This window comes from Elgaria multicarinata, chromosome 22 (genome assembly GCF_023053635.1).
Source record: "Elgaria multicarinata webbii isolate HBS135686 ecotype San Diego chromosome 22, rElgMul1.1.pri, whole genome shotgun sequence".
Taxonomy (NCBI): Eukaryota; Metazoa; Chordata; class Lepidosauria; order Squamata; family Anguidae; genus Elgaria; species Elgaria multicarinata.
Window position 1 is genome coordinate 15,901,497 of NC_086192.1, and position 13,928 is coordinate 15,915,424.

General features: G+C 49.2%; 1 protein-coding gene across 1 annotated transcript in view; it reads right to left on the minus strand.

Moving 5' to 3' along the window:
- MTMR4 (myotubularin related protein 4) overlaps positions 1–13,928 on the minus strand; it is a 43,918-nt gene that overhangs the window by 25,816 nt on the left and 4,174 nt on the right. The window contains exons 2-3 of the mRNA XM_063146728.1: positions 11,274–11,336; positions 9,875–9,935 (exon numbers count right to left, since the gene is read on the minus strand). Coding sequence (XP_063002798.1) covers positions 9,875–9,877 — 3 coding nt within the window. The 5' untranslated portion in view covers positions 9,878–9,935; positions 11,274–11,336. The remainder of the gene's footprint in view (positions 1–9,874; positions 9,936–11,273; positions 11,337–13,928) is intronic.

The following is a 13,928-nucleotide window of genomic DNA, read 5'->3' on the forward strand; positions in this document are numbered from 1 at the left end:
AGCCGCTTCATATGTGAAAGGGGCCATAGCTCAGCGTGACAGAGCACATGCTTGGCATGCAGAAGGTCTCAGGCTTGACGCCTGGGCTTCTCCAGGTAGGGCAAGGAAGCAGTCCTGCCTGAAACCATGGAGAGCGGCTGCTGGCAGCCAGTGTCACCGATACTGGGCTAGATGGATCCATGGTCTGACTCAGTATAAAGCAGCTTCCGACGTTCCTTTGTTCATCTTGATGCATGATCCTGATGGAGACTGTATTAGACCAGGGCAGCTTTCCCCAACCTAGTGCCCTCTGGATGTGGACTGCAAGTCCCATCATTCCCAGCCAGCATAGCTATTGCCTGACACAATGTACAGTAAGATCACATATTCATTGATTTCTGTTTTATTAGCCAGATCTAAGAGCCAACTACCTGCAGTAGTAGTCAAGAACAGCACAGCTAAAGCAGTTTTATTAAAATGGAGTAAATATTTTTTTAGAATAATCATTTGAAAGCCTTCAGAGGCTGACACATTAGGGCTTTCTCCCCCTACCGAAAAATGTTCTGGCCACACAACAGAAGCAGCAAAGGCACCCATTTTAAGCCCAAGAGGAATTGATTTTTGGAACATTTGATCCAATTAGCAGACACAGCCTTTACCTCTGTTTTCAATCTAGCAATCACTGTGGTCTACCTTCAGACGCTGACAAAGACCAGAATTTCTAGGATGCATGAAAATTCGTTTTCCCCTTGAAAAAATGACATCATCCCTCATTGGAAATTCAACACGGAGACATCCAAGTTCACCAGTCACTTCTAAATATATCAAACTAGGCTTTTGCTCGCTTTCAAACTTCACAATAGGAGCAATTTCACCTTTTATTAAGCACTCGTTTTCTCTTTCACTTTAAGGGGAGGCAGAGGATGGGAAAGGCATTTAATAAGGCAAGACAGGAAATAGGGGAAAATGTTTCAGGAAAAGCCAGATTCTTAAGAGACTGAGATCCGCTAAGCAACAGCAACCAAGGGCCCAGTATTCACTGTTTCCCAAAGGAATGCTATTCTTCAAATTTAGATAAGAGGAGAATGTCAATTCTTGCATTTTTGAAGAAGGAACTGCTCTCTGGAAGAACTTTGTAGCCCCTGATAAAGATGGGATCAAACTGTACTCCTTTGACAGTGGCCTTGGTGCTGAAGCTTCTCCCAAGTTCTGAAAACAGGTCCAATCAGTGGAATTTTTCCTTCTAAGCAACCGTCTGGCATTCCTCACGTGGCAACTGTGCAAACATGAGCAACCACGGATACACGCACACCAAGAACACACAGCACAGCATGGCTGCCATGTATTTGTGAGCATATTCAAGGTGACAGCACCCAATCTGTGGCAGGGACGCTCTCGGTAGAAATGGGGGTGTCGGCATTAATATGTTCGCGTTCCAAGATGGTGTTCGGAAGGCAATCCAGACACCCAGAAAACCTGGCAAACCAGAGAGGCGGTGTGACAGGGAACATGCTGCAAAATGTGAAGATGGATAGCAAATCCTGTTGGAATTTAGCATGTTTCTCCAAGCTAAGGCCTCTGGGATCAAACCTGAAAACTAGCCTCCATCTCTGTGACCTAAAATTTGATGCTCGGGTTTTAAAACTTAGCCAACTGGCACAAACCACCGAGTGTTGCCATTATGAAAAAGTGGTCTCAGTGCTAATTGCAAAGGGCCTCATATTAGGAGGGCGAAGGCAAAGGCAGCTCCCAGGCGCTGGGGCACAGCGGTAACGATTTGCTGGCGTTTTCCGTGTCACTAAGAGGTAGCGCTGGGACAGCGCTCCTGTACATGCGTGCAAACACACGCTTGCGTGTACACCCCCTACCTGTCTCCCCCGCCAGAGGATGGAGATGGCTAGGCTCCTCCTGGTCTGTGCGCACCCAGACACCTCGCCACATGGGCCAGGTGAAGACAAATGGTCACGCCTAGCTGAATTTGCGCACGCCCTCCGCATCATCCTTCTGCCCACCCCATCACCGCCATTTACGTGTCCCCTTTATATCCCGCCTCTCCTCCATCATTGAATTCAACGTGGAATACAGAAGGGGTCCCAGATGCAGACCTGCCAAGTTTCACCATGTGCCTTCAGGTCAGGCCACCTGGGGAATTTAGATTTCCAGCTCCTCAGGGCAGGCGCCCTGACGTTATTCCATGCAAGTGGCACTCTAGCAAATCGTAACACTGCCAAGAGATACAGGGCGATTCAAGCCAACGCCTCTCCTGCCCCCACATCCGTGCGCCCTCTGCCACTGGATTAACCTCTCATTATGTTGGTACACCTAACACCCCCAACCCAAGATACCAGGCAGGCATGGCGTGTGCCCGTATGCGCTAACAGAGCTTCATCAGAGCAACGACTTGTAAAAATGCACAGATCTCAACTTGCACCGTGTGGCAGTGGGAAGGAGCTGAGTAGCCCGTAGGCCGCTTCCACCACTACCAGCAACCCCCCAACACACACACACACACACACACACTCTTCTTGCACGTCCCTCCTCCAACCTCTGGGGCTCACCCAGCAGTCTCTCCTTCTCAGAGAGAAGGCGTGTGCTACCAGACGTCCTCACGGCCTTTTCCTCGGCAGGTTAGGATCCTAGGAGGAGGCACGCGGGAGGCCAGAGGCTACGGAGCAGCATGCTGAGTAACTGCATGTCGAACTGCAGCCAATTGCTGCCTACCACAGATGGGTGTGTGCATGTGACTGTCTCTCAAATGAGGCTGGCTTACTAGGGGCGTGAAGCACGACGCCCTCCCGGCAACCAGACGGGAATCAGTGCCTGCCTCTCCTGGTTTCAGCAAGCGTGGAGATAGAGGGGGGAGGTTTCTAATGGGAAGGCCTGGCCTTTTCTCAGGCAGCCATGTGGCTGGGATCCAATGAAGCACAAAGCAGATGCAACACAGCCCCCAGACTTGCACTTGGAGGTCCTGGGCAATTTGTCCGGAGCATGTCCTGAACTGCGTGGGGTAAAAGCCCCAGCACAGCAACGCTCCAGGGATAGGGAGCTAAACTTCTGCCCCGGTAGGCCTTGCCCAGAGTTTTTCTCAATGGGGCCTCCGCAAGGATTTTGCAACCCCAGCCAGAACGGTGACCTCTAACCTCCAGGTGAGGATGGGGCAAGTGCTCCGGGGCAGACCCAGGAGAAGAACTGCAGGGTGAGAAACAGGAAGCATGCAGGACCAAGGTGAGGGAAGAAGATGGGGGAAGACGAGCCACTCCCAAGCTCCAGGCTGAGGAAGGCATACAAAAAAGGCCGGCAGGCAATTGGCATGATATGCTCCTTTCCCAGACGCAACCGCCCCCCCCCGCCCCTAATATCAGAAGGGGAAAGAAATGCAGGCAGGCAGCACAGAGAAGAAAAGGGGTGGGAGACCGAGAAAGGGGGAGAGCCCACTTACAAAGCAGTTGAGCATGGAGCAGGAGACGCGGCCCGGCAGAGTCATGGTCGCATCCAGGGGCGGTCGCTGGAGCGGGGGCAGGCAAGTGGCATCGCTTCCCGCTGCCCCCTCCGGCGCCAATGGCTCAGGCAGACACCGAGGAAGGCAACCTCCCAAGCAGGGCTAGAGCATCTCTCTCGGCAGAGACGGGAGCAGGTGCGCTGGCTGCTTCAGCGGCTGCCGACAATGGAGGGGAGGGGAAGGCGGGAGGGGAAGGCAGGAGGAGGAGGAGGAGGAGGAGGCGGAGGAGGGGGGAGGAGAGACTCCACCTCCCTCGGATGGAAGCAAGATGAGGCTCTGCCATGCCAGGGACGCTCCCTGACAGCCAGCACAGAAAATGGAGTCACCGGCTCAGCCGGCCAGGAGCACCCAGGGCTCCGCGAGCCCCGTCCACCCTTTGTCGTGGGGCTGCAGACCGACACCGCTTCGCCTGCCTCAGCGCGGCTGCTGGGGCCGGCATGCGCCGGAATGCCTGGGAACAATAGCTGCATCCACCGCCTTGCTTTTGTGTGTCCCGGCAGGAGGAAGACCCGGTCAGGATTCAGCTCGGAGCTCCCGTCCGCACGGAAGGATGGGAATCCTGTTGGCCGTGCCCCCCCCCCCCCCCGTGAGAGCGGAAGGGACACCGCGCCTGCCAGCGCTGCTGCTGCATAGCCACCTAGGCCTGCAATCTCCTCTGGCTGGGAGCCAAAGAACATCTCAGAAGCTCCCCCTAAAGCGTGACACAATGCACTCACGACACAGCCGGGCGGGCGAGGGGGACATGCTGTTCCCTCTCAGCCTGGTCCTGAGCTGGCCTTCCAAAAGGAAAAGGAAAGGAAATCCCTTCGGGGCGCTGCATCGTTTGCGTCAGAAGAAGGGTTTGCAGGTGGTCCAAGCGGAGGAAAGAGCTGCCTCGCCCCCAACTAGGCAGGGCCGGGAGAGGCTGCAGCTAGAAAACGCATTTCGTCACAAACCCGGGGACAAGCAGACTCCACCAAAATACTGTCCAAGAGGGCAGAGATAAAGACAACCGCCTCACGGATTCCTCCCCAAAGGGCAGTCACCCCGATTCTTGGACCTATGAAGATATATTCTGGGAGGGGCGTGTGTCACAGAGTGTCTCAAACCGCTTAAGAGTCATAGAGTAGGAAGGGACCTCAAAGGCCCTCTAGTCCATCCCCTGCTCATGCAGCTACAGCATCTCTGCCAGGTGGCCAACCAGCCCCTGCGTGAAAACCTGCAAGCAGAGCCAATGATGGGGACTCACATCTCACACTTCTGAAGGCCAACGTGCTATTAACACTTCTAAAAAAACCAAATGCATCAGGACTTCTAGGCTCACCCCCATTGCTAGTACTCTGATGGGCTGCAACGTAAAAATTCGTAAGAATAATCGAAATAAAACACTTATTTAAACCCCTTCTCATTAACATTTATCTCCGGCCAAAGCATGCCGAAACTGAAAGGTGCCACAATGCTTCTGTGCAGGGCAATCCCCAGACCATGGAGAGGAATTTGCAGCAAACCTTTTTAAATACTGCCTCATGTTAGAACTTTGGCAGGAGGTCAAGATTTTACTAAGCAGCCTGGGGCTTCTGCTGACGAAGTAAAGGAAGATGCTGGTTCTGCCTTCTCTCTCTCTCTCTCTCTGTTCCTTGCTGGGTAACAATTTGGTAATTTGTGTGGGAGCATAGCTCAGTGGGAGAGGTGGTATGTTTTGGGTGCTGACGGTTCCATATTCAGTCCCTGGTATCTCCAGGTAGGAAGGGCTGAGAAAGAACGCCCCCACCTTTAAAACCACGGAGAGCCGCTGCCACGCAGTGTCGACAATACTAGGCTAGAGAGGTTCGACTTGGCACGAGGCAGCCTGCCAATACTCCCCGCTGTTCTGGAACTAGTGTTCGATTTCGAACACATATGCTGTGCCAGTCTTTTATAAATTGCCAGCACGGTCTGTTGGTTATTTTAACGTTATAACTGGGGTGGGGTGGAGTTGCAAAATAGATTTTTAAAACCAAGTATAGTATACCTTGGTGAGACGAGATAGCAGAGTGAAGAAAGAACAGGTGCAGGTCAGCAAATGTAATTACAAATACACACACACTGACCCTCTTCAGATGACACGGTTAAGCATTTTGAGCTAAACATTATGGCTTAGTGTGTCATGTCAACCATGGCTTAGCTTGCCGTGTGAACCATTCCTAACCATGGTGGCTACATAACCACAGTTTAAACACACTCACTAACCATGGCTTAGTGTGATGTCTGAACAGGCCCACTATGTGCAAACCAGTTATATGTTCTATAACGATAAGATAAATTTTATGTTTAATTAAAAAAATATATTTTTATATATATCCGATTTTTTTAATTTGAAAAAGAAACATACACACACACCATTGATTTTTTTATCCCTCCACAATGTTTGGATGAAGAGAAACAGACGCTCTCCTAAATTTTGCCACACAGCAAGTAAGGATTAATGAGAAAGAAAAGCCCTAAAACCTATGGAAATGTCCATTAACGGTCCCTTAATTCTGATGAACTTATACTGCTGTCACCAATGGCAACTTCAGAGAATCCCATACGCAAGCAATAAAAATGGCTGAGAATGTGTCCTGAGAATTTTGCTTTAAAAAATAGAAACATAAAACCAAATCTTCTAGTCCTTAGTGAAAAGATCAGCTCTTCTCTAGGAAGGAAAATACCTCTGTGACAATCAGTCAAGACTCTTTCTTAAGGGAAATAAGAGATCAGGAAGGAACTAGAAATTTTCCACAAACAGTATTGTAACAATGTTTCTAAAACAGTGTTTTAAAATGTATAAAATATAGCTAAAGTTGCATAACAAAAGGTGCAGGGTTACTGTATCAACTTCTCAGCAATATACAAGGGTTATAAGGACAGATAAAACGCATTACAAGGGCAACCGGTTCCAGGTAACTTTGTTTACCGGACGTGTTTTGACTGGACGGTCTTCTTCAGTGGCGGGTTTGCAAACTTGTAACAGGGTCCGTTCAGGAGGGGACTCCCTTGCTAACAGGAAGGGATTCCCCTGCTAACACTAGCAAGGGGAATCCCAGGCAATGCCGCCGTGGATTTTTCAGTGATGGCAGATGTGGGGTCTGGTGGGCTGCAGAAATGGCTTGGTGGGCCAGGCTAAATACAGAAGAAAGCCAAATGACTATTTATGGCCTTCATGGGATGCTGGCTCTGCCATTTTGTCCTCTTCTATGTCACAGCCTTTCAAGTATCTGAGGAATATGTTAAGTCCCCCTCAGTCTTTCTTTAATCTTTCCTCGCAGGCATTATCCATAGCCTTGGGTATCTTGTTTTGCCCTCCTCTGAAAAAGAGCCATTTGTCTTAATTTACCTCCAATTTAATTCCTGGCTTTGCCTGCCAATCAGTAGGGTGTGAATCCATTCTGGGTTTCAGTCAGAACCATCCAAAACTCTTACGGAGTTGTCCCAAGGTGATGAACCTATTTTGGGGATAGGGTTCAGCACCTTGGATAGCTCCTTGGGAGTTCTGGCTGGTTCTGGCTGAAACCCAGAATGGATCCATAGCTCCCACTGAAACTGGAGCCTCCAGCCTTCACTGCTGCCAATTCTCACTGCAAATGTTCCCAGCTCCTCACAGCTGCCTCTAAGTAATTCCGCCCCTGTCCCAGCAGGCTCTGAGACCTGAAATAACCCTCACTGTGTGTGTGTGTGTGTGTGTGTGTGTGTATGTGACAACTGCAGAGATAATGGGTGCCAGAAGGGTTAAGCATTCCTGCCAAATAGGTCTCCCCATCAGGCGCCTCTATCCTCCACAAGGATGTCAACAAACTTTGGGAACGTAAGGTCTTTTTGCCCTGACCTACGTCCGCGTGCGCAGGCGCCTGGCCTGGCCTGTAACCCTGAGAGAGTGCGCCCCACATTGGACAAGCCAACCCAGCATGGCGCCTCTGGATTAAGAAGAGCCCAAGCATCACATCACAAAAAAAGCCCAGCAAAGCACACACACACCCCTCATCTCGGCACACGGGGCTTGCCCCCTCCCCCCCGTTAACGTATATTTCAATTTGTCCGAAAGTGTACACTCGCACGTCAAGCACAAACCAAGGCCATTTTGCGAAACACCGTTCCAGAGGCTCTGACACAGCACATTCGTACTTCAAAGCCTTCTCCCCGCCTGTCAACAGCCAACCCACATTGCCGCAGAAAAATACATGGGTGCGCGCACATCCCAAACTCCTGCCTCGTAAACCTGTGGCTGGAAGTTCTTGAAGTCACAGAAGAATTCACACCATGGCCACCTTCCCCAGCCTGGTGCTCTCTAGCTGTCTTGGACTGCAAGTCCCATCATTCCCAGCCAGCATGCCGTCCTGGACTGCAAGTCCCATCATTCCCAGCCAGAGACTTGCAGTCCAAGACAGCTAAAGAGCACCAGGCTGGGAAAGGCCTGCACTATAACACCATATCCAGGGGACGTGAAGCTACTTCTACAGAAGGTCAGAGCAGCTATCCTTTCAACCCAGAAACATCTCCTTCAAATGGCTCAGCCAAGTTCCCAGCTCAGCTACCAGAGATTTTTTTTTATCTGGAGATGTCAGGGATTGAACCTGAGACTCCGCCGTGAAAAGCCCATGCTCCTCCCCTCATGCCTCTGCACTTAAGCCGGGATCAATGTCCCTTATAGCAGCAAAGAAATTCGGGCCTCTCCTTCCAGCTGTCTCTCTTAAGAATGTAATAACAACAATTTAGTTGGCCCCTATAAATTAGATTAAGTGCTGTGCAAAATGATACAAAGAGAGCCCTGCCCACACATCTGCCATCTAAAGTGCTCCTTCTAAAAACCCCGGGATGCAGTTCCCCCTCGTTCCCTCTCCTGGTTCAGAAGAGGGCAACCAGGATGATCAGGGGTCTAGAAACAAAGCCCTATGAAGAGAGACTGAAAGAACTGGGCATGTTTAGCCTGGAGAAGAGAAGATTGAGGGGAGACATGACAGCACTCTTCAAATACTTAAAAGTTTGTCACACAGAGGAGGGCCAGGATCTCTTCTCGATCCTCCCAGAGTGCAGGACACGGAATAACGGGCTCAAGTTAAAGGAAGCCAGATTCCGGATGGACATCAGGAAAAACTTCCTGACTGTTAGAGCAGTGCGACAGTGGAATCAGTTACCTAGGGAGGTGGTGGGCTCTCCCACACTAGAGGCCTTCAAGAGGAAGCTGGACAACCATCTGTCAGGGATGCTTTAGGATGGATTCCTGCACTGAGCAGGGGGTTGGACTCGACGGCCTTGTAGGCCCCTTCCAACTCTGCTATTCTATGATTCTATGATTCTACTTATGGCCAGCAGGCCTCTCTCTGCAGCCTCTGTCCTGTCTCTACAAAGCAGACTGCAAGCTACGTCCTTCCCTACGGCCACATTCACACGTGAGGGAAAGCCCGAACGGCTGAGAACGGGGAGGTGCGCTGGCACATGCGGCACGATCGCTCCCACTTGGCTCGTCCTGCCAGCAGGAGCAGCTAAACAAACCAGGGAGCCTCTATCCGTGGTTTCCTCTTAGGTACAAACCGGGACCTGTGGCTTGTTCCACCCAAAACAAGACAGAATTGTAAGCCAGGGTTTGTTCTTGCCCCGGGATTTTGGCTTGTTTGGGGAGGAACAAGCCAGAGGTCCTGGTTTGGATATAACAGGAAACAAACTACGGATGGAGGCTCCCTGTTTGTTTAGCATCAGAAGCCAAGCAAGAGTGATGAATAGCAATTCTGGCCTACCACGGCCTCTGAACTGGGCCTGTGTTTCCAGTACACTGAGAACTGGCTTTAAACAACCCATGAATTGGCAGGGCCACATAGGAAGGAGCAAGCATGCTTCTTCCCATCCGCTCAGCATTTCCACTTTCCATCTGCTTTGCTAAACAACCCGGGACCTCCCTAAATCCAGCACCCTGGGTTGTTGAGGGTTAATCAAACCCAGACTTTTAATTCAAAAACAAACCATGGGTTCAAGCTCTGGGTTGTTTAATCCTCAACAAACCAGAGTTCTGGGTTTGGATGTCACAACTAACAACCCAGGAACGGGGTTGTTCTGGAGTCGATTAGCAAAGCAGAAGGGAGGCAGACTTGATCCTGACAAGCCATGGGTTAAACGACCCGTAGGTTGTCGTTATGTGCAAACTGGGCCTGTGATCTCTGTGTGTGTGTGCATGTGTGTGTGTGTAAGTGGCAAGTAGCAAGCAAGCAACTTGGAAAACTTCCTATCCAAAGAAAGCCACGCCACAGCTGCTTCGATTGTGCAATCCCTGTTCATGTATCAGTTCCTCCTTAGCTCTTGTTTCCTGTCTTTCAGGCCCTGCTGCAGAAAGCAAACATGCACACAAGCAGGCAACCAAGCTCAGAGCAGAGTGGAATTAAGACGGGACGGGACAGGAAGATCGCTCACCATGGTCGTTCTCTGGGCGCCAGCCCCCTCTGTCGACTCTTTGGAGCTGCTCACAATCCACCTATTTGGAGTAGTGGGGGAGAGAAAAGGAAGCCTGTGTCAGACCTGGATGCAATCAGAAGCAACGCTGTTTCGAGTGTGCTGTCACCAGGGCCTCCTTCCAGTGGACTCCCCACCACCACCACCGCCACCCCTTAAAGTGCCAAACTGTGGGAATGCTATGAGGCCATCGTGCAGTGCTGCACCCAGACTAAATACCAAAACTGACCAGGAAGGCACGGAGAGAGGGAGCGAATGGTTAAAGTCCTCCCTCTCCTACAAACGGCTAAGGTGACAGAACAAAGTCCAGGAATCTACTCCTAGAGTCGGCTTCAGCTCCTGAATGTCATTTAGGAACACAACGGGAGCGAGGGCTAAATAGGAAGTTTAGCAGAGCAAAAAAGGCCGGGCTGCTGTTTCAGTTCCTCGCTATCAGCCAGCTAAGAGGAAGCAGCCGCAGAGATGAATGCAAACACATTTCATCCATGTGGATTTTTTTTACTCCAGGCGCACTGTGAGGGTTTCTAGGAGCAGAGGAGAGATCACTGTCCCTTATGGAAGTGTGTTCTATACGTCTCTCGTATATGTAAGAACGTTTTGTCTCTTGAGGTGCTCCTAGACAAAGCTTTTATTTATTTCGCCACTGCCCTGCCTCATTCACAGAATTTTATCGCTGTTGGTGCGCACGTGTCCAGATGTTGTGTTCCAGTAATAACCCTCCCATGTTTTCCCACCGTTTCTTCCAACTTTTTCTTTTCTTACAGCAAAAAATCTGTTTAGGAGAAGAAGACGGAATAGCTGCCCAAGGTCTTCACACTAGGAGGCCTCCACCTGGAAGCAACCTCAGGCACAATCCAATGTGATGAAGAGTTCCGCTGCCTCTTTCCATAACCATCCTGTCCCCTCCCACTCTGGTATCACTTCCTCCATTACTCAGGCCAACGAAGCCCAACTTTCCTCAACCTCCAGATGTTTTGGACCACAACTCCCAGAATTTCTGACCATTGTCCTCACAAGCTGGGACTGAGGGAAGTTGAAGTCCAAAACATTTGGAGGGCATCAGGTTGGAGACAGCTGACTCCTACGGTAACAACTTAAGAGCCAGGATGAATTTTTGTGAAATTTTCCAAACACTGTCTCGCTGATGGCTGTGTTCAAACAGGACTGTGGACCCATAATACGAAACAATAATTGTTTGCCTTAATGGGCTAGGGTGAGGCGTTGACGACTGGGGAAATGAGGGCGTTTTGGCTCAAACCTGGAGAATTCACAGTGCTGTTAGGGTCAGACTTCGAAGGATGTATAGTTTTTCATGTGGTAAATTGAAAAGCAGCACTGAAGTAATAAGTAATTAAAATACCTTGCAAAGTTTCAGTCCTTGTCCGTTCGCAAGCGCCTGAGTGTATTGGAAAATGACATTTTCCTGAAGGGAGAAGAAAATAAAAGAAAACTGAATAGAAATTGTTTTGGGGGGGAGATTTACCAAAAACAACATCTCTTTTCTTGTGCCTTCCCAACAAAAGATGGCACCACGATCTCATACCAGCACTGTCCCATCCTGAGGAGCTCCCGCTGTCCTGGATGAATAAGAATTGGGCGATTCAGCTTGTAAACTGCCCTAGATCCTATTGTGATAATGCGTTATTTAATATTTAAAATAAAACAAACTAGAGAAGAGCCTCTTACGGGGGAAGCTGAGCGAGGCTTACTTATTTGTAGCACAATCCTATACGTGTCCACTCCGAAGCACGTCCCACTGAGTTCAATGGGACTTACTCCCAGGTAAACGGATACAAGATGGCAGCCGTGGAGTCCTCTGGGCAGAAAGTGTGCATGTAAACATTCTAAATGAAGAGAAACTTCTCCAACTTGCATGTTCGTCTTAACCTGTCCTGGGCAGGTGGGACTGTGACCAGGGTCCCCCTCCTCCCATCAAGTCCACACACAAGAAGAGAGGGGTGTACAGCCCGAACTGGGCAGTTCAACCTTTAGGAATTGTCTTGAGTGACCCCGAGGAAGAGGTTTTCGTTTTGTTTTCTAATATTTGAAACACGCCAGGAATCAAACGCACAATTAAGGCCTCCCTTCCCCCCCCCCAAATAATCATATGTTTGGGAGACTTTGTTGACAGCAAAACTAAATGACATTTTAAAAATCCCCCCTAAGCATTTCAGTTTCCATGAACTTCCTGTCAATCTGTCCTTCACTTTACTACAGTTAAGTAAAATGGGGAGGGGGGGGGGAAGAGAGAGAATCGAAGTAGAGTTGAAATGAAAAGCTGCAAAACCGGAATTTATTGCGCAACCAGACAATTTGAATACGGATTGTGGGTGGTCCCTGCACTGCAGATACTATCTGTTCCTCATTTGGGGGTTACACCAATTATTTCCCCAAGCATTTAAAGAATTGCCTTTAGTGCTTTTACATCTTCACAGTTTTATTGCGCTGCTGGTTTTACTTTGGTTTCACATGATGCATTATTTTTATCCTTTGCTGCTGGTATTATCTTGGTTTTATTATGTGCAGTTTTATCACTGTTTGTTGTTTGTATTTTATGTTTTTAATTTAACTGCATTCTCTAGAACGTTCCATCTGCTTTGTTGCTTATCATTTGTGTCCTAATTATTGTGTTCGATTATGTTAACACTTACAGTGCTATCTAACGTTACCTAACACTCCCTAGGTTAACATTACCTAGGGAGGTTGTGGTCTCTCCCACACTAGAGGCATTCAAGAGGCAGCTGGACAACCTTCTGTCAGGGAGGCTTTAGGGTGGATTCCTGCATTGAGCAGGGGGTTGGACTCGATGGCCTTGTAGGCCCCTTCCAACTCTGCTATTCTATGATTCTATGATCATTTACATATTCTATGACCATTTACATATCAACTCAGAAATAAGCCCCACTGAGTTCAGTGGGGCTGACTCTCAGATACAGCTGAGTTAGGTAAGCTGTATAAGAGGGAAAAGTAGAGCAAAAAATGCAAAAGCTAAAATAAAATGTAGAAGAGAAGCTATACTTCGGAGCGAGAGGTGATTTCAAATGTTCAAGTACTTAAAAGATGGTTTTAAAACCAAAGAGCTGTGCGCACGGTTCGTTTTCTGCACAAAGTACTCAGCCTTGGATAATGGCTGAACATCCACACACAGATATGAAGCATGCAAAATGAGGAGGAGGGGGAGCCATTGGCTGCTTTCGTTTTACCAAGGAGTAACCACAATCGCACATACACATCCATCTGGGATTATGACAAGGAAGGGCTGTACAGAAACATAGTATGTAACACAGCCTTGCCCAGGGATCTGGATAAGACAAGGGACTGATGATGACAATATGAAGTGAGGCTAGGTCAAGGGAGGGTCAGGTGGCAGTGGAGGGTCAGGTAAGGCAAGGTTAGCATGACTCAGGAGAAGGTTTTGCTAAGCAACTGGAAACGGAGGCCTTAGCTAGACCTAACGTTTATCCCGGGATCGTCCCGGGGTCATCCCTGCCTGCTGCTCCCGGGATATCCTGTGTATCATATACATGAACAGGGATGACCCAGGGACGATGCCGGGATAAACCTTAGGTCTAGCTAAGGCCTGAGATGAAGCCTTAGAATGTGGAATAAATTCCAGAAGGGGAGACAAAGAGTCTGGTGGTGCCTTAAAACTAATGGATCTATTGCAGCAGAAGCTTTTGCAGACGATTTCTTAAGATGCAAATGATGTGGAATAGTGGTAATTGGAAATTGGACTAGATCGCCCACGCCACGACCTTCCAGTCCTCCGGTTCTTTGGTTCTGGCAGTAAAGAGTATCCCTCAATGTTCACGAGAAGCCTTAAGGCCATAAACACAACCAGTCCCTAGAGTTTAGAGGGAAGGACTCCAGGCACTTCCCATTTTAGAAATTAAGCACACTGCATTCTGCACACACCCACACAGAGTCAGACGGAGGCCTAGGATCTGTTTTGAATGTTACAGAATCCGATCTGGAATGCATGAAGGAACAGTCGCCATAATGAAAGTGAAAGCAC